The sequence below is a fragment of the Nyctereutes procyonoides genome, unplaced genomic scaffold (genome assembly GCF_905146905.1).
Source record: "Nyctereutes procyonoides isolate TBG_1078 unplaced genomic scaffold, NYPRO_anot_genome, whole genome shotgun sequence".
Taxonomy (NCBI): Eukaryota; Metazoa; Chordata; class Mammalia; order Carnivora; family Canidae; genus Nyctereutes; species Nyctereutes procyonoides.
This window is the reverse complement of record NW_026575044.1, coordinates 51,656,922-51,682,744: the sequence shown is the minus strand read 5'-3', so window position 1 is coordinate 51,682,744 and position 25,823 is coordinate 51,656,922. Positions and strand designations below refer to the sequence as shown.

At 38.7% G+C, this 25,823-nt stretch overlaps 1 protein-coding gene across 2 annotated transcripts in view; it reads right to left on the bottom strand.

Moving 5' to 3' along the window:
• CFAP53 (cilia and flagella associated protein 53) overlaps window positions 1–25,823 on the bottom strand; it is a 37,502-nt gene that overhangs the window by 4,897 nt on the left and 6,782 nt on the right. For both annotated transcript variants that reach the window (XM_055323502.1, XM_055323501.1), the window contains 3 exons: window positions 14,089–14,392; window positions 8,952–9,170; window positions 1,889–2,105 (listed from right to left, as the gene is read on the bottom strand). In XM_055323502.1, coding sequence (XP_055179477.1) covers window positions 1,889–2,105; window positions 8,952–9,170; window positions 14,089–14,392 — 740 coding nt within the window. The remainder of the gene's footprint in view (window positions 1–1,888; window positions 2,106–8,951; window positions 9,171–14,088; window positions 14,393–25,823) is intronic.

Below are 25,823 nucleotides of genomic sequence, written 5' to 3'. Positions count from 1 at the left end.
GTATGAGCCAAAAAGAACTATGTACAGAGATAGTAACCTGCGATGCTAAAATTGTAGCAAAAAGATTCAAGAGAATCTTTTTTTTTTAAGTTTTTTTTTTATTTATTTACGATAGTCACAGAGAGAGAGAGGGAGAGAGAGAGAGAGAGGCAGAGACACAGGCAGAGGGAGAAGCAGGCTCCATGCCGGGAGCCCGACGTGGGATTCGATCCCGGGTCTCCAGGATCGCGCCCTGGGCCAAAGGCAGGCGCTAAACCGCTGCGCCACCCAGGGATCCCAATTCAAGAGAATCTTAAGGTCCATTAGTTGTACTTAGGTAAAATAAATCATGGTCCATTTTTATAATGGATATCTAAGCAGCATTACAAATTTTATAATTGGAGAAAAATGACCTTGAAAAATGTTTATGGTAAGTGGAAAAGGCAGACTGTAAAACAATATATTCAACATAAATCCTAATTTTCTATATACATAGTAAAAATACAGGATGTTGTCAATAGTAGCTATTCCTGGGTGGTAGAATTATGGATGATTTTGTTTCTTTGCTTAAAAATGGCCCCAGGGGATCCCTGGGTGGCTCAGGGGCTGGGCACCTGCCTTTGGCCCAGGGCGTGATCCTGGAGTGCCAGGATCAAGTCCCAGGATCGAGTTCCGGGATCGAGTCCCACATCGGGCTCCCTGCGTGGAGCCTGCTTCTCCCTCTGCCTGTGTCTCTGCCTCTCTCTCTTTCTCTGTCTCTCATGAATAAATAAATAAAATCTTTAAAAAAAAGGCCCCAAATACCTAAATTTTCCACATTGTGTCAATATATTCTAAAACATGCATCATGGGTAAATACAGAAATTTTTTAAGCTTATAAGCTTTCTGCTCATTTTCTTACAACTCCACCCAATACAGGCTTACCAATTCTCAACAGCTATTATCATTCCTGCAGTGAAAAATCAACGAGCGGAACCAAGATGAGCTCTCTTTTGCAGAGACAACTAGCATGAAATCTAATGGTGCACAAATGGTAAATGTATCCATCTACCACCTCTTCAGTTCACTGAGTTGGACGTGGAGTGGTGGAAATCTGAAGGTTACAGTTCACCCCTCTCAACAAATATTTCTTTTTGTGACCAAGCACTTTTTGGAACTGAGGGCATACAAAGGTGTGCTAAGACAGGGATGTGAGCGGAGCAGCCTGGGCAGCTCAGTGGTTTAGCGCCACCTTCAGCCTAGGGTGTGATCCTAGAGTCCCAGGATAGAGTCCTGTGTTGGGCTCCCCTCAGGGAGCCTGTTTCTCCCTCTGCCTGTGTCTCTGCCTCTCTTTCTGTTTCTCATGAATAAGTAAATAAAATCTTAAAAAAAAAAAAAAACAGACAGGGATGTGAGCAAACCACATTGAGCCCCCCAGAAAGAAGATTTATTATGAATACAGGGACATATTTGAGGAATGAGATATGTGAGCTGGCCCTGAAGGATCGCCAGGATTGCTCAAGATCAAAAGCATCGTAAGCAGAGAAAAAACTGCCCAAGTGAAGGTATGCAGGTATGGAGACACCTATGGAAAGCAAAGAGAGACAGATAAAAGGGAGGAGGGGTGTGTGCGCTGTGCCCTACTTTCTCACTCTCCTTTATAGTCACCTAGGGGCACAGACCACTCAACGGATACCATACCTTGAACCTTGAGAACATCTCCCACGTGATTGCTCAGAATCTGCAAGGATATAAAACCCTTCACACGTTTATACTCCAAGTATTAAATTAGATAAGTTCTGCAAGGCAGGGGTCTTGCCTTAAGCCTTTTTACATCCTTCATATCATTTTACATATAATACCTACTTATTTTGGTTGCTACTTAAGTTGAATTCAGGCCCAATTATATTATTATTATTCATTTTCTTACATTTTTCCTGAATTTGAAGTTTTCTTGTGCACATGACCTCATTCACAAGTTGTCTCCTTGCCTCCTTTTCAAGTCTCAGCTCCTTGTCCTTCTCAGCCAACTTCTTTTCCTTCTCTGTCTCTAATATTCTGTCCCGTTCTTTCTCCTGAGCTCGCTCCTCTTCACGCCACTGCACCACATACTGACGATATATCTCCTGTTCTCTTGCCATCTCTTCCTATACAACAGAAGAATTACTTCATGTTGTTAAACTTGTAGGTGTGATAACAGTATGGAGGACAAGTTTTAAAGCAATCTTTTAAAGCTCCAATCCTAATTTTTTAGAACTACATACTGACGCATTTATAAATGAAATATTCCACCTAGGGTTTAGCTCAAAATATTCAAGAGTGGTGGTAGGGAATGGGTGGGGCACAGATCAAATGCAGAATGGCCATTAGTTGGTTGTTGAAGCTAAGGGAAGGACATATTGGGGTTTGTTGTGTTATTCTTTGTATGTGTGCTTTATAATACACGCTTGAATAAGTTATTTCAAACACTTTTCCAAAGTGTTTTTAAAGCAGTTCCCAGATAATTTTCAATTATAACAGCTTTATTTTCATTTAAGAAGGTTATGAAATTGTAACCTGATAAAAAATCAGTACTGATAAATCAGTACTACTATAATAGCCCTGTTTTTGACTAGAAGATGGTCACTTGCTACTTTGATAATAAACATTCTCAGTCTTAGCTATATTTTGGAATCATCCAGGAGCTTCAAAAAGTACCAAGGGCTGAATCTCACCAAGAGACTCTGAGCAAATGAATAACTTTTAAGTTCCCAAGTGATTTTAATGTGCAGCTAAGGCTGTGAACTGGACTTTGTAATGCTGGCATTTTCAGTTGGCTTCTCTGTTGTTCATGGCATTATACCTGTGCTGTTCCATCCAATCTCTAACATCTTCAGAAAATATCATAAATGTGGGGGAGGACCGGCAAGGTCTGAATTGTACATTTAGAAGGTCTTGCATTTATAGTCTCATACTTGGGAATAAATTTAACAAAAGGAGTGTAAAACTTATACTCTGAAAACTAAGAAACTGAAATAACGAATGGAAAGACATCCTACATTCATGGATCAGAAGCCAGTATTGTTAAAATGGCAATTGTCTACATTTGGTCTACAGACAAAACAATCCCTATCAAAATCCCAAATGGTTTCTATGCAGAAATCAACAAACTGATTCTAAATTCATATGGAAATAAAAAAGGGCCAGTAAAGCCAAAACAATTTGAAAGAGAACAGAGTTGGAGGATTCACATTTCCTGATTTCAAATTTACTGCAAAGATATATAGATATGTGCTACTGGCATAAGGGTGAACACATAGACTAATGGAACAGAACCCAGAGTCCAGAGATAAACCCTCACATTCACCATCAATTGATTTTGACAAGAGTACCAAGACAATTCTATAGAGTAAGAACAGTCTTTAATAAATGGTGCTGGGACAACTGGATAACTACATGCAAAAGAATGAAGTTGGATCTCTACCTCACACCATACACGAAATCTAACTCAAAATGGATCAAAGGCCTAAATCGGAGAACTAAACCTATAAAACTCTAAGAAGAAAACAGGACCTTCTTGACCTTGGGGCAGGAACAGATTTTTAGATATAATACTAAAAGCACAAGCAACAAAACATAGATAAATTGGACTTCATCAAAATTAAGACTTTGGTACTTCAAAGGACACCATTAGGAAAGTAGAAAGACAATCCACAGGTTGAAAAGGAATATTTACACACAACTTATGTGTAAGGGACTTGTACCTAGAACATATAAAGAATTATTACAATTCAATAAAAAAGTAATATAACCTGATTAAAAACTGGGAAAACAACTAGAATATATTTCTTGAAATTTCAAATAGATTTCTCCAAGGAAAATATATAAATGGTCAATAAGCACAGTAAAAGAAGCTCAAATCATTAGTTACTAGGGAATGTAAATCAAAACCACAACAACAGATCATTTCAGAAACACTAGGATGGTTAAAAAAAAAAAAAAGACAACAACAAGTGTTAATAAGCATGTGAAGTCAAAACCCTCATACACTGCTAGCGGGAATCTAAAATGGGGAAGCCACTTTGTCAAACAATTTGGCAAGTACTTAAAAGCTTAAAGTCACCCTAGGACTCATTAATTCTACTCCTAGGTATCTGCCCAAGAGAAACAAAAACCTATGTCCAAACAAAAATCTACACAAGAATATTCACAGTAGTATTACTCATAATAGCCAAAAATGCAAACACATCAAATGTCCCTAGACTGACAAATGGATAAATGAAATGTGGTACATCCATCCAATGGAGTATTATTCAGCCATATAGAAGAAATACTCATACATGTTACAACATGGATAAACCTTGAAACATTATGCTAAGTAAAAGATCCAGTCAAAAGGTTACATAGTATATAATTCCATTCATAATAAAGTCCAGACTAGTAAATCTGTAGAAACAGAAATTAGCAGTTGCTTAGGAATGGGGGGAAGGGATGGGGAAGAGGGAATAGAGAGAGAATAAAAAAGTTCTAAAATTTACTGTGGTGATGGTTGCGCAGTTCTGTGAATATACCAAAAACCACTGAAATGTATATTTGAAATGGGTAAGTGGTAAGTTATAAGAATTATACCTTAATGAAGCTGTTAAAAAAATAAAATGGTCTAATGGAGAACAAAAAACTCAATACCAGAAAGAAAGAAAGAAAGAAAGAAAGAAAGAAAGAAAGAAAGAAGAAAAGAAAAGAAAGAAATCAAATAATCCAATTAGAAAATGGGCCAAAAGTACGAGAAAACATTTCACTGAAGGAAGATACACAGATGGCAATAAGCACATGAAAAGTTGATCAACATCATTAGATATTAGGGAAATATAGAATAATAAAACAATGAGATAGCACTACACATCTATTAGTAGAGCTAAAGTAAAGAACAGTACCACCACCAAATGTTGGTAAGGATATGGAAACGCTGAATCATTCATTCATTGTTGGTGGGAATGTTCATTTTTGGTGGCATGGTAAAACTACTCTGAAAAAACAGGTTGGCAGTTTCTTAAAAAACTAAACATGCAATTATAATTGCCCTTCAGGGCATTTTTCCCAGAGTAACAAAAATCTGTGTTCACAGAAAAACCTGTACATGAATGATTATAGCAGCTTTACTGATAATGGCCATAAATTAGGTGACCTTTAACAAGTAAATGGTAAAAACAGACTGGTGTACTCATACTATGAATACCACTCAACCACTCACAAGAAAAATACACTACTGATACATGCAACAACCTGGATAAATATCCAGAGAGTGGTGCTGAACGAAAATGTCAATCCCAAAAGGTTACATGCTAGAGGATTCCATTTATATAACACTATTGAAATGACAAAATAATGGAAATGGAAAACAGATAAGTAGTTGCCAAGGGTTAAGAAGGGGATGAGGACAAGAGGGAAGTGGATGTGACCATTAAGAGGGAAACATGAATCTTGGTGACGGGAATGTTCTGTATCTTGACAGTTCAATGTCAATATCCTGGCTGTGATATTATACTATAGTCTTGTAAGACATCATAGAGAGAAACTGAACTGCATGTGAATCTACAATTATCCCCAACTAAAAAGCTTAATTTAAAAAACAGTAACAGCCTCTGGTTTCCAATCTGGCACATAAAGAGCTTAGAAGTTGCCACTCTGGCATTCTAACAACAAGCAAAAAGCTAACAAACTTAATAAATCAACAATCTTAAGGATGCCTGGGTGGCACAGTCAGTTCAGATTCCAACTCTTGGTTTCGGTTCAAATCATAATGTCAGGGTCTTGAGATCAAGCCTCGATTAGGCTCACTATTCAGCACGTGCATTCTTTCTCTCAGAAATAAATCTTAAAAAGAAATCAACCAAGGGAGAAGAAATGTGTGGGAAATATCAGAAAGGGAGACAGAACATAAAGACTCCTAACTCTGGGAAACGAACTAGGGGTGGTGGAAGGGGAGGAGGGCGGGGGGTGGGGGTGAATGGGTGACGGGCACTGAGGGGGACACTTGACGGGATGAGCACTGGGTGTTATTCTGTATGTTGGTAAATTGAACACCAATAAAAATTAATTTATTAAAAAAAAATCAACCATCTTAGAGAAGTGGGCAAACCCCTGCCCTCAAATTGGAGAGACTGACAGGTAAATACAGAGTCACAGCTTACCATAACAGAAACCTATGAGCAGAAACTTCTATGGGAACCAGTGCTGGGGTATGAAAACCTGTAATTGATGAATTGCTAGAGGCTTAGTGTAGACACCAAGAGTTAAAAACTCTTAGGGGACTCAGTCATTGAAGGGTGGGGGAGCCCACACTTTTGTGAGTTTGACCTCTTGAAGCTCCACCAGGTTCTCATAGTGAATATCAGAGAAAAAGTCTTTAATGTTTCCTGCAGCAGGAGAAGAAAAGGAATCATTTTGAAATACACCAGAGCATCCTATTCTTAGGTTTGCTCTCATGAGTAACCATTTAATCAAAGCCTAACCTGCTGGAGTTTTATCTAAGCCTAACCTGGGAAAAGGGCAATACTCAACTCCAGGACCCCTGCACCCTTCCATGTGGGGGAAGGGAAACCCCATAATCAAGGATTCCAATGATAAGAGGAGTGTCCAGATCCAAAAGCACAAGGCTCTCCAGAGGTGGAATTCCTTCCTTTGCTTGCTTGGATTTTTATCGCTGGGAGCTGACCTCATACTTCTATTGCAGTTATTACTACAAAGGCTCAAAGCCAGCGGAACACACTAGATGAGGCCTGCCTGACTCTTTCTAAGACTGGTATGGTCCAATGGGCCTAATACTTCTCCGAGCATAGCAACCCAGAAGACCTAGATTTCATTTCCAATCTTGAAAAGCCCCCAACTGTCCCTAAATCCAGATGATTCTTCTTACTGGAAGACCCTCTCCTAAATTAACAGGGCCACACTCTTCCACTTTGTGGGGACCTCCCATACTGTTCAGGAAGCCCTGGCAGGAGTAAACTTGATGTTACCCCGCAAAAGAGACCTGTAACCAGACCCCCAGATTTTATAGTACCAAGGCGGCTCACCAACCAACACCAACCAAGGCCAGCCTTCAGGTGCCAAGCCCTGTAACCACCTTGCAGAGCGACTTTCCCACCTCCTGGTTCTGGAGCTCCCATGCCAAATCTGTAAGGAAAGCAATGTCTAGGACATTTCAAATAGCAGGGGGTCTTGCACTGGCAGCTCCACCAGTGGGGGTGCCCAATGATTTTATAATGGGACAACCCTGAAGTAAGTTCCTCTCATTAAAACAAGTGATTACCTCACTATCGAGCCCAAACCTAATGTTCCAGACACCTTCAAGGAGTCCCAAGACTCTGTCTTTCCCAAACAACTTCCCTGACCTATAGGCTTGGCAGTCTCCCAGGGAATTACCCCAAGGACCTGGCAGTTCCTTTAAGTTTGTCCCGCCTACACAATTGGCCATCTCAACTCCAGTGGCCCACAGGGACAAAGTCAGATAACCAGACATTCTTGGCTCTATTAGACACAGGAGCCCAAGTCGCAGTGATTCTAAACTCAGGCGTGGATATCATGCATTCCTTTGCAAGGTGCACCTCTGCCAACCCAGTGGAGCTCACTGAGATCTGCTCAACTAGCAGTGAAGTCCATCCTTGTAGTTCTGCCCTGAGCCAGGTCTCTAGTATCTACAGTTGACCTGAACAACACAGAAATGCAAAAATGGTACAGCCACTTTGGAAGACAATTTGGCAGTTTCTTAGAAAACTAAACATATTCTTACCATATGATTCAGCAACTATACCCCTTGGTATTTACCCAAATGAGTTGAAAACATACAGCTACCCAAAAGCCTGCACACAGATGTGAACGCAGCTTTAGTCATAACCACTAGAACTGGAAGCAACCCAGGATATCCTTCAGTAGGTGACTGGATAGACCATGCTCCATCCATACAATGGAATGTTATTCAGAGCCAAAAAGAAATGAGCTGTAGAGCCATGAAAAGAAATGGAGAATATTTAAATTCACAGCACTTGGTAAACAAGCGACTCTAAAAAGACATCATACTACATGATTCCAACTTTATGATGTCCTGGAAAAGGTAAAACTGGTGATGGTAAGAAGGTGAGTGGTTTCTAAGGGTTTGGAGTCAAGGAAGAGAAATGAGTAAAGGCAGCACAGAGGATTTTTAGGCTAGTGAAATTACTCTGTATGATATTTTCATGGTGGCTACATGTCATTTGACATTTGTTCAAACCTGCAGAATGTACATCATCAAGAGGAAACCTTAATGGACTTCGGGTGATAATGACGTGTTGATGTAGGTTCATCAATGGTAACAAACGTCACCCTCTGGTTGGAGGATGTTGGTAGTGAGGGAGGCTCAGTCACATATAGGGGGCAGGGAGCACACGGGAAATCTCTGTATCTTCTGCTCAGTTTTGCTCCAAACTTAAAACTGCTCTAAAAAATAAAGTTTACTTTTAAAAAGAAGCCAAAAAATAGTACCTGTATAGGAAAAGCACAACACCCTGAAGGGTTCAATACAAATTTCAAGGAAACAGCCTGTCGAATACAAACTGGAATGTTTTTCTCTACTCTCTGCTTGGCAAAACTTTACATATCTTTCAAGCTCCAAGTCAAATACTACTTTCTGAAATGATGTCTTCCCCAGGTTCCCAGCACACTTAGTCACTCACTCACTGCCATCACAGGGCCAACCTCACGATATATGAGAGTTCTCCAAATTCAGAGGGTGTCAGAATCCCCTGGGGGAGCTGGTTAAAACAGATTTCTTGCCCCTGCCAAGATTTTGATTTGGAGACTGATTCCAGAGGTGAAAAATTTCTATTTCTAACATCCTCTCAGATGATGCTGATGGTCTGCGGACGACGCTTGAGAGCAGAACAGTAGGTTCATTCTACATGTGGCTAGCTCCTGTTAACACTGAAAGATGAGCAGGCTATCTCATCCAGCACATAGTAGGTACTGAATAAACATCTTACTCTTTTTTGCTTCTTTTTATCAGTCTCTTCCTGTAAGTCTTGAAGGGCCTTTTGCACAAGCTTCATGTTCAAGTCCTGCTCTTCTCTGTATTCCTGCTGAATATACTCTATCTTTTCCAGGAGGGCTTTTTGCAAAGCAGCCCTAATTTCCTGTTTTGTCTTCTGTTTCTTTAGCTTAGCCTGTTCATTCTCAAGTTTCACCTGTGCTTTGTCATTTTCCTAAGATAAAACACAATAATGAAGATGATGTATCAGTACAGTTAGACAAAACAAATAAGTTAATGCATTTCACTTAAGAGATTGAGAATTGAGGGTTTCTTGGAGATATACGCATCTGAATTTAGAGGGACTATGCGATAGAAAACTTGCCTTTTCATTGCTGAGTTAGCAACAACCCTTTGCTCTGTGTATGATTCTGAAATAAACGGCTGTGGAGTTGAAAATGCAGAAAAGTACAGAGAGAAATGACTTTCAATCCTAGTACCCATCACCCACTACCACCCATTACTAAGCAGCAGTAGAAGCCCCAAACTGGAAATGTGCCATTAGCTACATATGCTAAATGAAATCATACACATTTTTTTTTCTTTAAAAGTACTCTTTCATTCCTCTCATTTTTTAATCTTTTTGACCCTCTGGGCTGACTTAATTGCCTGGCCAACAGGCAGCTTTAACTGGGGCACCAATGCTGTCGGGCATTGTGGGTTGGGTAGAAAATCTGGGTATGGTATAAACTAAAGCATTAATCCTCCTGCCAGAGGCAGCTGAACAGTCAGTCCTGGAGGGATAAGTATTGTCCAGGTGGGACAAGAAAGGATGTGGCAATAGTGAGGATGGTATACAATTCCCAATGTGATTTATCCAAGACTCACAATAGCCACCATGATCACCATGATCACTGGTTTGTGAAAGGACAGTTATAGGCTAGACTTTCCTATTAATGCCACGAACAGTAAATCCTGAATTGTGAGAGTTAAATGAAAATGTGAAATTCCTCTGCCATCTCTAAGGAAAAACAATGGCTATCAAAAATGAAAGCCAGTAGAAGAGCACATTTTTTTAAAAGTAAGGCTGACTGGGATCCCTGGGTGGTTCAGTGGTTTGGTGCCTGCCTTTGGCCCAGGGCGTGATCCTGGAGTCCCAGGATCGAGTCCCATGTCCAGCTCCTTGCATGGAGACTGCTTCTCCCTCAGCCTGTGTCTCTGCCTCTCATGAATAAATGAATAGAATCTTAAAAAAAAAAAAAGTAAGGCTGACTACACTAGGAGGAAGCAACCAGCTAAATCCCCTGACTATGAGACATGGGAGAGATGGAATGGGACAAGGGAGAAGTGTTCAAGATTAACAGACCTAGGAGCAGTTTGCCGCATCTTGGTTTCTCCAGGTTAGTTCTGACTGTGCAACTGCTGTGCTGACATAATGAACTTAACGTATCCCTTTCGACCTCAGTTGTGCCCTGATTTGAATAAGAAACAGTCACCCGGGGATCCCTGGGTGGCGCAGCGGTTTGGCGCCTGCCTTTGGCCCAGGGCGCGATCCTGGAGACCCGGGATCGAATCCCACGTCGGGCTCCCGGTGCATGGAGCCTGCTTCTCCCTCTGCCTATGTCTCTGCCCCTCTCTCTCTCTCTGTGACTGTCATAAATAAATAAAAAAAAAAAATTTAAAAAAAAAAAAAAAAAAAAAGAAACAGTCACCCTTTCTAAAGAGACTATAAGAACCATGTTTGGATTCTGATATAAATATCAAATAATTCAGATAATGATAGAAATCTGATGCTGATTTTAGATGATGAAACGGAATCACAGTTAATTTTTTTAGGTCTGACATTGGCATGTGTAAGAAAATATCCTTAATCGTGTCAGGAGGTGGGGGGGTGGGTAGATGGGTTTGTTGTACTCTCAACTCTGTGCATTTGAAAATGTTCATAATAAAACATTAAAAAGGCTGGCATTTATATGACGTCAAAATCACAAAATAATAACAATAAAGAATACATCAGTGGCTGCCAGGAGTTAGGGTAGAGGGAAGTTATTAATTATAAAGGAGAAGCTTCAAAGGAGTTTCTTTGGATAATGGAACAGTTCTGCATCCTGATTTTGGTAGTGGTTATTAAAATCTATACATGTGATAAAATTTCACAGAAATGTACACCTTCCCCCAAGGACCACATGTAAAAACCGGTGACATCCAAAGATTTTACTATATTTAAATAAAGAATAACTTTAATTGAAGGTATTATACCAATGTTAATTTCCTAGTTTTGCTTTGTTTTCAAATGAACTTATTTTTGCATGTTTATTTTGTATTCTGCAATTTTCCTGAATGTGTTAATTAGATTGAACAGTTTTGGAGTGCAGTCTGTAGAATTTTTTCTATATAAAATCTTATCATCTGCAAATAAAATTTTACTTATTCCTTTCTAATTCAGATGACTTTTATTCTGTCTCTTACCTAAGTGCTCTGGTTAGGACTTCCAGAGTGGTGACAGTGAGTACCCTTGTTTTTTTCCTGATTTTATTTTTTTTTTTAAGATTTTATTTATTTATTCATGAGAGACACAGAGAGGCAGAGACATAGGCAGAGGGAGAAACAGGCTCCATGAGGGAAGCCCGATGTGGGACTCGATCCTAGTACTCCAGGACCATGCCCTGAGTTGAAGGCAGATGTGCTTAACTGCTGAGCCACCCAGGTGTCCCTTTTCCTGATTTTAGACAAAAAGCTTAAAACCTTTCCCACTGAGCATGATGTTAGCTATGGGTTTGTCATTCATGTGTTGTAACTATGTTGAGATACCTCCTTCTACACCGAATTTGTTGATAATTTTTAACATGATTGGCTTCTGAATTTTTTCAAATGTTTTTCTGCATCTATTGAGATAATCATACAATTTTTGTTAATTTCTTGGTATTTATAGTTTATAAATCTATAAATATAATAAATACAAAATGTTACATATATGTATGTATGTGTATATATATACATATTTGTTATATGTATTATATGTGTGTGTATATATATACATATTTGTTATATGTATATATATATGTTCTATATGTGTGTGTGTGTATATATATATATGGTTACATAAGGGTATACAGGAACTCTACTATTTTTGCAACTTGTGAGTCTAAAATTGTTTCCAAAAGATTTTCAAAAAATGTTTTGAAAGGAAGGTAGAAAGAGAGCCAGGCATGGTATAATGAAAAGTAAACACTTGGTCTTTATCCCTGTGTCCTGGTACACAGCTTCCAAAACCCTTGAGCTCTCTCAAGTGGTAAGACTATCTTGTATCCTCATGTGATGACTGATGGCTGTAGGCCCTACATAACTTCAGGGCAGGGCTGGTGACCAGAAAGACTGGACCATATGATTAGAGGGTTGAAACTTTCAATTCCAGAGGGATCCCTCTACCTCCAGAGAAGAGAGAGGGGCCAGAAATTGAGTTGAATCACCAATGGGCAATGATTTAATTAATCATGCTTATATAATAAAACCTCCATTAAAATGCCAAATGGGGGGATCCCTGGGTGGCGCAGCGGTTTGGCACCTGCCTTTGGCCCAGGGCGCGATCCTGGAGACCCGGGATCGAATCCCACATCGGGCTCCCGGTGCATGGAGCCTGCTTCTCCCTCTGCCTGTGTCTCTGCCTCTCTCTCTCTCTCTCTGTGACTATCATAAATAAATAAATTAAAAAAAAAGAAATTAAAATGCCAAATGGAGGCAGCAGGGTGGCTCGGTGGTTGAGCGTCTGCCTTCGGCTCCTGGGATCCTGGGATCGAGTCCCGCATTGGGCTCCCCTCAGGGAGCCTGCTTCTCCCTCTGCCTGTGTCTCTGCCTCTCTGTGTGTCTCTCATGAATAAATAAATAAAATCTTTAAAAAATAAAATAAAATAAACACATGGAGGTATTGGGCACATGGTATGCCCAGAGAGGATGTGCAAGCTGTGTGTACTGTACTGCCCCCCATACCTTGCCCTATGCATCTCTTCTCTTTGCCTCTTTTACAATAAACAGGTTATAGTAAGTAAAGCACTTTCTTGAGTTGTGTTATTTTAGTGAATTATCAATCTTAGGAGGAGTTATGAACTTCTCATAACTTTTATTGACTTTGTAGCCAATGAAGTGTGGGAACCAATTTGGACAGAAGTGTGGGTAACCTGAGGACCCACCACTTGTGACGGGCCTCTGGAGTATAGGCAGTCTTGTGGGATGGAGCCTTTAAACCTCTGGAGTTTAATGCTAGCACTGATACTGAGCATCAGAATTCAAATTGTAGGTCACCTTGTTGGTGTCCATGGAGAATTAGAGAATTGTTGGTGTGAGAAAAAAAAAAAAACCCACCACACATTTGGTGTCAGATGTGCTGTGGGTAAAAACGGCTCACTACCTAACTTACAACAGAAGGAATTTGGGGCCACCTTTTCAATTTTCTTAGAGAAACTAAAATATTTAAGACATCTTCCACTTAAACTCTCCAAAAGAGAACAGTCTCAAACCCAGGAAGGTTTTTAGGGTTCTGAAATATCTTACCTTTAGCACTTCTTACGGTTCTAAATTTCAATACTTGGGATTTCCCAGGGAAATATACATTTTTCCTAAATTTGGTGGTATTAACGTTATCAGTTGCTGGAAGCTTTATATTAAAATTGCTTTTTTTTTAGTGCTTTCATACATTTTCAGTGACAGTTCTAATTTCTCTATAGTAGGGGCAACAACCTTGCTGGAACAAAATGATTCATTTTGGTGGCTGCAGTGGAAGGGCCAACTCTAGCTGGTGTAAAGCACTTGACATAGGATTTAATCCATATCAGAGAATGAGGGGATGTTGCCAAATTACCACTAGCTCTCCATGGTACTGCCTATGATTATCACATTTCATACTCACAACAAAGACAAGTGGCTTTTGCCTTATTTTTTAGATAAAGAGACCAAGTCACAGTAGTGAAGTAATTTGCCCCCTGCAAAAGGATGGCACTGTTGGCTGGACTGGGCCTTGGAATCTAAGACTCTGACCAAGGTCTGTTGCCCTGTGAACGAGCCAGGCCATGAGGCAATGTGCATGCTAGCAGGCCTGCAAACTGTGTACTATAACCAATAAGTGGATCATCCCGTGACAAGCATTATAAAAGACCCACCACAAAGCGCGCCTCCTCCTCCTTCAGCTGCTGCTCAGCCTGCCTTTGTGCTCTAATGTTGGTGATCTGGGCATTCAGCCCCAGGCGTGTATTCTCCACTAGCTCTTTCTGCCTCCTCGCTTCTTCCACTTCTCGCTTTTCCTTGGCTAATCGGTCTTCCTCCCAGAGCTTTGAGAACATCTCCTCTTCCACTAGTTTCTGCCTTTTCAGCTCTTCATTAAAAGCTATCTGTGCTTTCCGCTCCTCGCACACCTTCTTCTGATGGATACAAAACAATTTGGTTCGGAGCTCCTCACAGTGTTCCCTGAAAGGAGAATTTTTAAAAAGCAAAATCCAGCCTTTCGTGAGACATTGCTCTCTTCTAGGCACACACCTGCACAGTCAGACACTGAAGGAAGAGAAGTAAAAGGATTGGATGTAGGCCACCAGAGCTGAGAGAACATGTGAGGGCCATCGGGAAGGCAGGCATCATGACATCACAGACAAAACACAGGCACTGGAAGTCAGGCCCAACAGGCTTTGAAACTGAGATCTGACATTTCTGTGTGACCCTGAGATCAAAAGCTCGACCTATCTGAGCCAGTTTCTTTATCTGCAGAACAAGTCTCTCCTTCAAGGTTCTGGTAAGGATCAGAGAAAATGGATGAAAATATCTGGTAAATAATAGAAAGGTAATAATAAATGGTAACTATTATTAATACTGTAGAGGAACTAGAAGAGGCATGGGTCCCTGTAACAGGCAAGTAAATTGAGGCTTTGGTAGGAAAAGGCCCCACATGCCAAGGAAAAAGCTAAGGGTCAGCATATCATGGTGAAGCTGCCCCAATGCCCCTGGATTCCTGGTAGAATCCCTGCCAGAGCTGAGAAAATAGCTCAAATGCTGCCTTTTCACACCTAGGCTTATGCCACCATTCCAGAAGAGTTGCTCTTTCAGTAAGTCTTTAGACCTCATCCTTTTTTTCAGTCTTAGTGATGCAAATTTCCTCAAATGTTCTTCCTTGTTTTTAATTTAAGGGCTGTGATATTCAATACTGTTTATACTTTAGAATTACTTAGGGGTATCTTTATAATCCTACTCCTCACTTCTTCCCTCCACTACTCCCAGACCAAACTTGTTCAATCAGAATATCTGGAGGCAGGACCCAGGCATCTGTATGTTTTTTTTGGAGTGCCTCAGAAACTTCTGGCTCTTTTACATAAAGACCCAGAAGTTTGAGAACCTCGGATTCAAAGCAACATTCATAAACATCAAGTCTTGGTTTCATCAAATTCGGCACCAAGAAGCTGAAATTTGAGAATGGACTTAGTAAAGAACTTCAAAGAATTTTAGTTTCCAAGGCTTAATAAAAAGGTTGATGTCTAAAATTGCAAGAGTGGTCAAAACCACAGAAATTGACATTTATCAAATACTGTTGAGTATTGTTCAATGTTTGATGAGGACTAGTCTCGTTTTCCTAACTAAAAGGGGACTCTCTGTGAGGGCTGGGACTCAGGAACATATTTCGGGAAATATATTCCCCACAGTACCTACCCAATGTCCGTTAAATAATTGTTGGTTAAATTGATACATAATCATGCTTATTAGCAAAATAATGATAACTGGCAGTTATCTAGATTCTGTGGAAAGCTCAAAAAGATTACAGAAGCTGAAATTGCTATGTTACCAAAAAAACAAAACACTTTAACATTGAAAAATGAATTCATCTATATAAAATTCATCAGTGACAGTCTATCAGAGAATTGTCCATGACAACTAATTAAAGTCCTTCCCAATCCTATGACTTATACTCCAGAAAAGTTACTCAATTAATGAAACTCTGAAGCCTAAGAATAACAAGTTATGTCTTATATTTTTGCTTTAAAAAAAAACCATTCTAATTACAAAACTAATACATGCAGAAAAACTGGAAAATATAGAAAAGTATGAGGATACTAAAGATATGCTTAATCCCTCTACCCAGACATAACAGCTTGTAGCATGTTAGTGTATTTCTTTCCAGTCTTGTGTATGTGCATTTTTACTAGAATTGGGGTCTTTCTGTATATCTATATACTTATACTGGTATCTCCTTATATCTTAATTTTTCCACCTTACACTATTTGGGGAATGTTTCTTCATGGAGTCTTCTTAAAATAACCTCAAAACTTTGCTATAATTTAGTAAGCTATGGAATAGAGGCTGGAACCTATAAATATACCAATTTATTGAAATATTTCCTTATTTGATGAACATACAGGTTACTTCTGATTTTTACTATAACGTTGCAATGAATACATCTAAGTGTAGCTCCTTCTGCTTATCTCTGATGATTTCCTCAAGGTAATTTAATTCCCTTCTTTAATATAAAATGTGTACAAAACTGCTGTAAGGCACTTGATGGCTGTTGCCGAGAAAGCCTGAATTAACATTATATGAAGGTACCCATATCAAGCATTTCTTTAGATCAGTAGATCTTCAAACTTCTTTATGTATCCTTTTCAGTAAAAAAATTCTAAGCACTCACAAACAGGTAGGATTATTATTTATAAATTGTATGTAATTATTACTATATTACAATGTCACATAACTTATTAAATATATGCAAAAATAAAAACCAAAGACAGGTGAGATTTAAATAAAAAATATCAAGTATTACCTCCCAGCATCGTAATGATTCACCTATTCACTTAACCTTGAGAACACCTGATTCAGGGAGTTCACTTTCATCTACAGATAGTGTATTTATCTATTTTGATGATGATAATCATTGATAAGAGGAAAGCTTTTTGTTTGTGAATATTTTACAAAATACTTTCACAGTAAAATCTTATTTTATCCTCACATGTATGTCTTATAACTAGAGCAGCATTAACCCCATTTTAGAGTTATAGCAATTGAAACCCAGGGAACCTTAGCATCTTCCCAAACTACACAGCCAGTAGCTGTAATATTATTAGCAACAGTTACTGAATGCTTATTATTTGCCAGGCACTATTCCAAGCACTTGACAGGCATGAACTCTTGTAATCTTCGTAACAATGTTTCAACATCACAGCAAATTCATTCTTATTATTATTATCCCCAGTTTACAGATGAAACAGAATCACAGAGCAGTTAAGCATCTTGGGTAAGTTCATACATTTCCTATATGCTAGAGCTGGGACTGAAGACCTGGCAGTCCGGCCCTGGAATTTGGGTTCTTTGGTACTTCATTATATCACCTTTTAGTAATTAACAGAGGCAAGACAACCCTCAAGCGTTCTGACAACACATCCTAGGATATTCATTTAATAAAAACACCCCAAAACAAAACAATGCCAAAAAATGCCTACATTAATCTGGAATCTAATCACTAACTGTATATAAATATAGGACACTTAAAAACAAATTCCATGGTGTATCAAAAGTATGATCCATAAAAGAAATATTGATAAACTGAATTTCCTCAAACCTAAAAACTTTCTCTGTGAAAGACCGTTAATAGGATTTAAAACAAACAAACAAAAAAACTAGACTAAAAAGAAAAAATGTTTTCAAACCACATATCCTACACAAAGAACTCATATCTAGAATATATAAAGAACTCTAAAAACAATAGCTAATCCAATTAGAAAATAGGGAAAAGTAAGAGACATTTCACCAAAGAGGAGATGCAGATAGCAAATAAGCACATAAAACGTTATTCAACATCACCAGCCTTTAGGGAAATGCCAGTTAAGACCATAATGAGATATCACTACATACCTCTGTTCTAACAGTGACAATATAAAAATCTGGCAAGAATATGGAAAAAGTCAGTCTTTTATACATTGCTGGTACAACTGTAAAATGGTACAGCCATACTGGAAAACACTTTGGCAGTTTCTTTAAAAATTAAACATACATAGAAAGACCCAGCAATAGCATAGGACAATTATCCTAGAGAAATGAAAATTTATGGCCACATAAGCTATATACAAATGTTAATATTAGATTTATTTATAATAGCTAAAAACTAGAAACAACCAAAATGTCCTTCAATAGTGAATAATTTGCACAAAAACCTAAGTACATTCATACAAGGGACTACAAAGGACAAACTATTGATACACGCAGCAATTTGGATGGACCTCAAAGACACAATGTTGAGTAAAAAAGGCTAATCTCAAAAGCTCACATATTGTGTGATTCCATGTATGTAATATTCTTGAAAATGGCAAAATGATGGGGAAGAGTGTAATGGTTGCCAGAGGTTGGGAGTGATGGGCATGAGAGGGGTGGGTGTGACTATAAAGGGGAGGCATGAGGGAGATCTTTGTGGCAATGAAATTGTGGTAGTAAGTTACGTGGATCTACATATATGATAAAATGGCAGAACTGTGCACACACATTGTATCACTGTCCATTTTCTTCATATTGTACTGTAAGATATAACCATGGCAAGATACTGGGATAAGGGTAGATAGCACCTCTGTACTATCTTGACAATTTCTGTGAATATATAATTACTTTAAAATTACAAAAAAAGAGAGAAATTATTGGCTATCTTGTCATTATTATTCATTTCATTTAATTACTAATGAAAATAATTTTCTTGTTTAGAGGAATGGGAACACTAAAAATGACCCATTCCAGACATCAAATATTTTAGGCACCTAACAGAAATGAATGCACATGTCCACCAAAGGATATGTACAAGCACGTTCATAGCAGCTATATTCATAAGAGTCTCAAACCAGAAATAACTGAAATGCTTATCATCTGGGAAATGAATAAACTGTGGCATATTCATAGAGCGGAATACAAAAAGGAGGAGGAGACAGTAGAAGAGAAGAAGGAGCAGTGATTTCATCTTGCTCTATATATTAAAACTCCAGTTATATTTTTTATATTGGGACCTGATTATTTATTCATTCATTCATTCATTCATTCATTCATTCATTTTTAAAGATTTTATTTATGTATTCATGAGAGACCCACAGAGAAAGAGGCAGAGACACAGGCAGAGGGAGAAGCAGGCTCCATGCAGAAGCCCGATGTGGGACTCAATCCCGGGACTCAAGGACCACGCCCTGGGCCGAAGGCAGGCGCTAAACCGCTGAGCCACCCAGGGATCCCCTGATTATTTCTTTATTTAATGCTAAACTAGTACTATTTTTTAAAAGATTATTTATTTATTTATTTATTTATTTATTTATTTATTTATTTATTTGAGAGAGAGAACCTGCAAGTGGGGGGGGAGGGAGAGAGAGGGAGAATCCTCAAGCAGACTCTGTGCTGAGCACAGAGCCCAACACAGGACTCAATCCCAGGACCCTGAGATCATAACCTAAACTGAAACCAAGAGTTGGACACTTGACCGACTGAGCCACCCAGGTTCCCCTGTGGGGCCTGATTTAGCATCTTTGATCAAAATTTAACCCTTACCCTTCATTCTCATAAAGAATTAAAACTATGTATGATGCTCTGTATTGAAAAGTTGGCAGTATTACATTAAAAACACTAAAAACAATTTGTTTTCAGATGAATTATAATGCTGTAGGATATAACTGTTTTTATAAAAGGCTAACAAGTTACCTAACTAGCAAGTTATACAACTTCTCTATAAAGCTGTATACTCAGTTATACAAGATTTGTCTATAAAATCTGGAAAATGTTACCAAATTAATAGGTATTTAAAGAATACAAACCACTTTTGAACCTCATTTTTCTTACTGTGTTGAGCAACATTTACCAGGGAGTGGAAAATATGTGAATGATCATTGAAATTCACTTGCTGGTGTCCCCTTTGTCCTTCCCTGCATCTTCTCCTCCAGTAGCCAGTATAGGAAGTGTCCAAGTCCTACCAAGGTCAGGGGTGAGGCTCTATTTTACATAGACTAGAAAATCTAAGTCTATTTCTGTCTTCATTACTACAAACTTTAAGGCTCGGGAAAATTAATATCTGTGGAACTCAAGTTACCCATTTGCTAGATGAGGACACTGACGAGTCCCTTCTGGTCATTATGCATTACTACTATGGTTTGCTTCACCGCCCTCCTTCAGCAGTTCCCCAAGTTCTGGGACTTGCCATTCCCTCCAGTGTGAGCAATTTAATTTACTTTGTTAGCTCAGCTGTATCTGCAATTTGTATGCACTATTCACTGAAATAGATTCTTGTCCTCTGGGCCTCTACTAGGAGGATTTAAGACAGTCTATATGATTAATAGCAACTTCCTGGTACAGAGAGAGGAGGTGGCAAAACTTTTGCCTCTGAAACCATATTTTGACCCTCTGCATGCCAGTTTTGCTTTCTCACATCTATTCACCTTTGTATTTCTTATCTACTCAGATTTTGCATGCTGTAAAAAATGAACTCCTGCATTCTTTCTGAATTGTGCTAGACTTTAACTTGGGGTTTATATTTACTTTGTTACTTTGTTATACCACTTTCTTCCAGAATCCAGAGTAACATGATACACAACCTGCTGTGCTCACATTTGGTGACCTGATAGCCTAAGTGACATTCATTTTTTTCTGTTAAGCCAATCAATCTATTATTTAATCATAGAATCTGGCACAAAGTAGGAGCTCAGAAATATTTATTTAACTATTGAATGATAATGGCTATGATTTGAGCATTTCCAAGTAACACTTAAACTTTAAAAATCCCTTCTGAAGATAAAAATCTTAATCAGTTACTCTAAAATTAAGAGACTGATAAAATGGATAATCTGGAGCATTTGATGGGTTATATCATGTGATCATCACTACATTAAGAGACATGAATAAAAAGAGGGAGCAAAATGAACATGCAATCCTGAAATCTATAATAGTAATTCTGGATGCTCACACACTCTTAGAAGGCATTATTAGAGGCAATGAAAATATAACTGAGGAATTACATATATAATGAAATCATAAATATGGAAATGCATCCTTGCTCTAAGAAGGAATATAATAAACTGAGACTTTTTAAGTATACCTTTGCTTAGAGGTAAGAAATCACTCACAGTTTGTGAAATTAAAAGCCTTTGCCAAGCTCTTCATGATATAAAATAAATCATGTCAGATCACCCTTAGGTACTTCCATGCAAATCTTCCCTCTGTAAGGACAGGGTATTGGACTTAACTGAGGGCATAGGCTCAGAGTATCCCAAGATGGAAAAGGCAAGACAAAAAGGGCTGATGGAGACAACCACAGAATTGGACTGAGGATAGTGAAGACTGAGGATCTGAAAACTGAGAGTCACTGTAGGTATGGGTCAGGAAGTAGATTAAAAGTTAAGGTGATCAGACTCCAAGGACCAAGAGACCAGGTGGGGAAACAACAAAGAACGGGGAACCAAGCACACATTCTGCACAGGTAGAGATGACAGCACTAGGCGGAAAACTCAACTCTACCAAAGATGTCCTGGGACAGGAACTTCCTGCCAATAGCAAGTCTGAGGTTAATGTCTAAAATTCAATAACAGAATCTCACTTGGTACTTCTATCCTAACTGGGAGACAAGCACAGACCATTAGAGTATGGTACTTACACAAACTCAGTACCTGCATGAGTGGACATGAGCAATGTGGTGGACTAGAAGTTTCCTACCATTTCTCCCCTATAGACCACCAATTTTGATGATTGGCCATGGATGAGAGTACCTTTGTGGGAGTCCAGAAGTCCAGTAGAGAAGTTACGGCACACTACTAGAGCCAAAAGTTCAATAATAGACACATCAAAGAGAGTAAAAACAGCTTCATTTTATCCATGTCACCCCTCTGCCAAGGTGGCAGAACTCAGTACCAAGAGAGATGCCCCTCAGGCCATGATTTCTCTCACTAGAGAAAGTGAAAGCATGTAAGTAAGCATTTAGACTTCCCCCAAGTAGCCCTCTTCTTTCTTGCCCCAAAATACTGAGGTGCATGGCTGAGGGGTTAGAAGAGGTGGGGAGCACAGCAACCAGGGCCCAGAAAGCATCAAGAGATGTGGAGCCTCCTAACTGCCACATGAACTCCGCCAGAAAGCCCACCCATGAACTACTGGGGACATCTTGCCTACAGACCCACGAACACCCCATTACTCCATGGTTCATCCCCTGTGGCCAGGTCCTTTCATGTGCTCCACTGGATAATGAGTATGAGCCTTTGCAGATGGGTAGCTAGCATACATAGAAAGCCAGCCCAACTCTGTGAGACTGGGAGAAGGTACACAAATTTGAGCATTTCAGGGTATCATACTAGGGAAAACAAATGAGAGTCTCTTAGTATCTGGCCTGGCTTTTCAGGATTGAGAGAAGGTATTCAATCTTAAGAATCCTCTCCCTGAAAAAAACAAACAAGCAAACAAACAAACAAGAAGTGAAGCACAGGCACATCTGTTAAAAGGTCTGAGAAAGCCTCAGAATCCCTAGCTGAGCTGCCTGATGAAGGTATTTCTCTCCAGAAGCAATCCAATAAAGACTGGAGGCAGTAACTCCTTCAAATGTGAAGAGAGCAACACAAGACTTCAAGGAACACAAAAAAAATCAAGAAAACATGATGTCACCAAAGCAAGTCAATAATTTTCTAGTTATCAATCCTAAAGACAAAGAATTCAAAATAATTGTTCTAAAGAAGCTCAATGAGTTTCAAGAGAACAGAGACAGACAATTCAACAAAATCAGGAAAATACATGAACAAAATGAGAGTTTCAACAAGAGAGATAGAAATCATAAAAAAAAAAAAAAAAAAAAAACAAATTCTGGAGCTAAAGAACACGTTGGGGGATGCCTGGGTGGCTCAGTCGTTGAGCATCTGCCTTTGGCACAGGTTGTGATCCTGGGGTCCTGGAATTGAGTCCGGCATCAGGCTCCCCATGGGGAGCCTGCTTCTCCCTCTCCCTCTGCCTATGTCTCTGCCTCTCTCTCTCTCTCTCTCTGTGTATCTCATGAATAAAGAAAGAACACAATATGTGAAATGAAAAATGCAGAGAGGACATCAACACCTGATTTGATCAAGTAGAATAAAAAAAATCTAAGAACTCAAAAATATGAAATTTGAAAGTATCCAGAGTAGATGAGCAGAGAAAAGCATTCTCCAGGATATATCATATGCTAGGTCACAAAAAATGTCTTAACAAATTTAAAAAGATTGAAATCTTATTATCTTTTCTGACCACAATGGTATAGAACTGGAAATTAATAGCAGGAACAAAGCTGGAAAACTAACAAATAATGTGGGAACTAAAAAACATACTTCTGAACAACCAATGGGTCAAAGAAGAAATCAAAAGGGAAATCGAAAATATCTTGAAACAAATGAAAATGGAAACAGAACAAACCAGACTTATGGGATGTGGCAAAAGCAGTTTTAAGAGGGACTTTTACAGGGGGATCCCTGGGTGGCTCAGCGGTTTAGCGCCTGCCTTCGGTCCATGGCATAATCCTGGAGTCCTGGGACTGAGTCCCGCATCGGGCTCCCTGTATGGAGCCTGCTTCTCCCTCTGCCTGTGTCTTTGCCCCTCTCTCTGTGTCTCTCATGAATAAATAAATAATTTTTTTTCTTTTTATTTATTTATTTTTATTTTTTTAATTTATTTATGATAGTCAGAGAGAGAGAGAGAGAGGCAGAGACACAGGCAGAGGGAGAACCAGGCTCCATGCACCGGGAGCCTGACGTGGGATTCGATCCCGGGTCTCCAGGATCGCACCCTGGGCCAAAGGCAGGCGCCAAACCGCTGCGCCACCCAGGGATCCCAATCTTTTTCTTTTTAAAGAGGGATTTTTATAGCAATAAACATCTATATTAAGAAAAAAGAAAAAACTCGAAAAAATGACCTAACTTCAGTTCAAGGAACTAGAAAAAGAACTATGCCTAAAGTTAGAAGGAAAGAGCAAAGATCAAAGCAGAAATAAATAAAATAGAGACTAGTAATATGAAAGGAAAGATCAACGAAACTAACTGGTTTTTTGAAAAAATTAACAAAATTGACAACCTTTAGCTGGACTAAGAAAGAGGAGAGATGACTCAAATAAATAAAATCAGAAATGAAAGAGGAGACATTACAACTGATACTTCAAAACCACAAAGGATCATAAAGGGCTACTATGAACAATTATAAACCAACAAATTAGCCTGGGAGAAATAGATAGATTCCTAGACACATATTAACCTATCAAGACTGAATCATGAAGAAATACAAAATCTTAAAAGAATAATGAATCAGGAGATTGAATCACTAATAAAAAAATTTCCCAATAAAGAAAATCCCAGGACTAGATGGCTTCATTGGTGAATTCTACCAAACATTTAAGGAATAATTAATACTAATCCCTCTCAAAAGCTTCCAAAATATTGAAGATGAGAAAATACTTCCAAATGCATTTTATGAGGCCAACATTATCCTCCCACCAGAGCCAGGCAAGGACGCTATGAGAAAAGGAAATAAAAGGCCAATATCCCTGATGAATATACCTGCAAAAATTCTTAACAAAATACTAGTAAACCAAATTTAACAGCATTTTAAAAGGATCATATACCATGATCAAGTGGAATTTATCCCTGGGAGGCAGAGATGGTTCAATATACACAAATCAATAAACGTGATGCACCACATTAACTAAATGAAGAATAAAAATTATAGGATCATGGCAATAGATACAGAAAAAAAGCATCTCACGAAATTCAACATACTATCATGATAAAAACTCTCAACAAACTAGGTACAGAAGGAATGTAGCTCAACACAATAAAGACACATATGCTCAAAGGTAGGAAGTTGAAGGCTCTTCCTCTGAAATCAGGAACAAGATAAGGATGCCCATTCTTGTCACTTTTATTCAACATAGTACTGGAGGTCTCAGCTAGAGCAATTAAGCAAGAAAAAGAGATAGAAAGCAGCCAAAATGGAAAAGAAGTAAAACTATCTGCACATGACATGATCTTGTATATAGAAAACCCTAAAAACTCCCCAAAAAAATCTGTTAGAACTAATCAATAAGTTCAGTAAAATTGCAGGCTATGAAAGCAACATATAGAAATCAGTTGCATTTCTATACACTAAAAATGAACTATCTGAAAGAGAAATTAAGATAGCAACCCCATTTGTAAAAAGCATTAGTAACAATGAAATATTTAGGAAAAAATTTAACCAAGGAGGTTAAAGATTAATACACTGAAAACTACAGGACACTGATGAATGAAACTGAAGACAGAATCAATAAATGGAAAGATAGCATTTATCTTTGGATTGAAAGAATCAATATTGTTAAAATGTCGATACCACGCAGTGATCTACACAGTCAATGCAATCTCCACCAAAGTTCCAATGGAATTTTTCACAGAAATAGAAAAAATAAATCCTAAAACTCAGATGGAACCACAAAAGAGCCAAAGCAATCTTGATTAAAAAAAACAACAAAGTGGGCAGCCCGGGTGGCTCAGCGGTTTAGCACTGCCTTCAGCCCAGGACGTGATCCTGGATACCCGGGATCGAGTCCCACGTCAGGCTCCCTGCATGGACCCTGCTTCTCCCTTTGCTTGTGCCTCTGCCTCTCTCTTTCTCTCTGTGTCTGTGTGTGTCTCTCTCATGAATAAATAAATAAAATCTTAAAAAAAACAACAACAACAAAGCGTGAAGCATCACACACTTGATTTCAAACTATATTACAAAGTTAATTAAAACAGTATAGTACTGGCATAAAAATAGATACATAGATCAAAGAAACAGAATAGAGGGCCCAGAAATAAATTCATACTTATGTAATCAACTAATCTTTTACAATAAGGCAAAGAACACGAAGTGAAGAAAAATAGTCTCTTCAATAAGT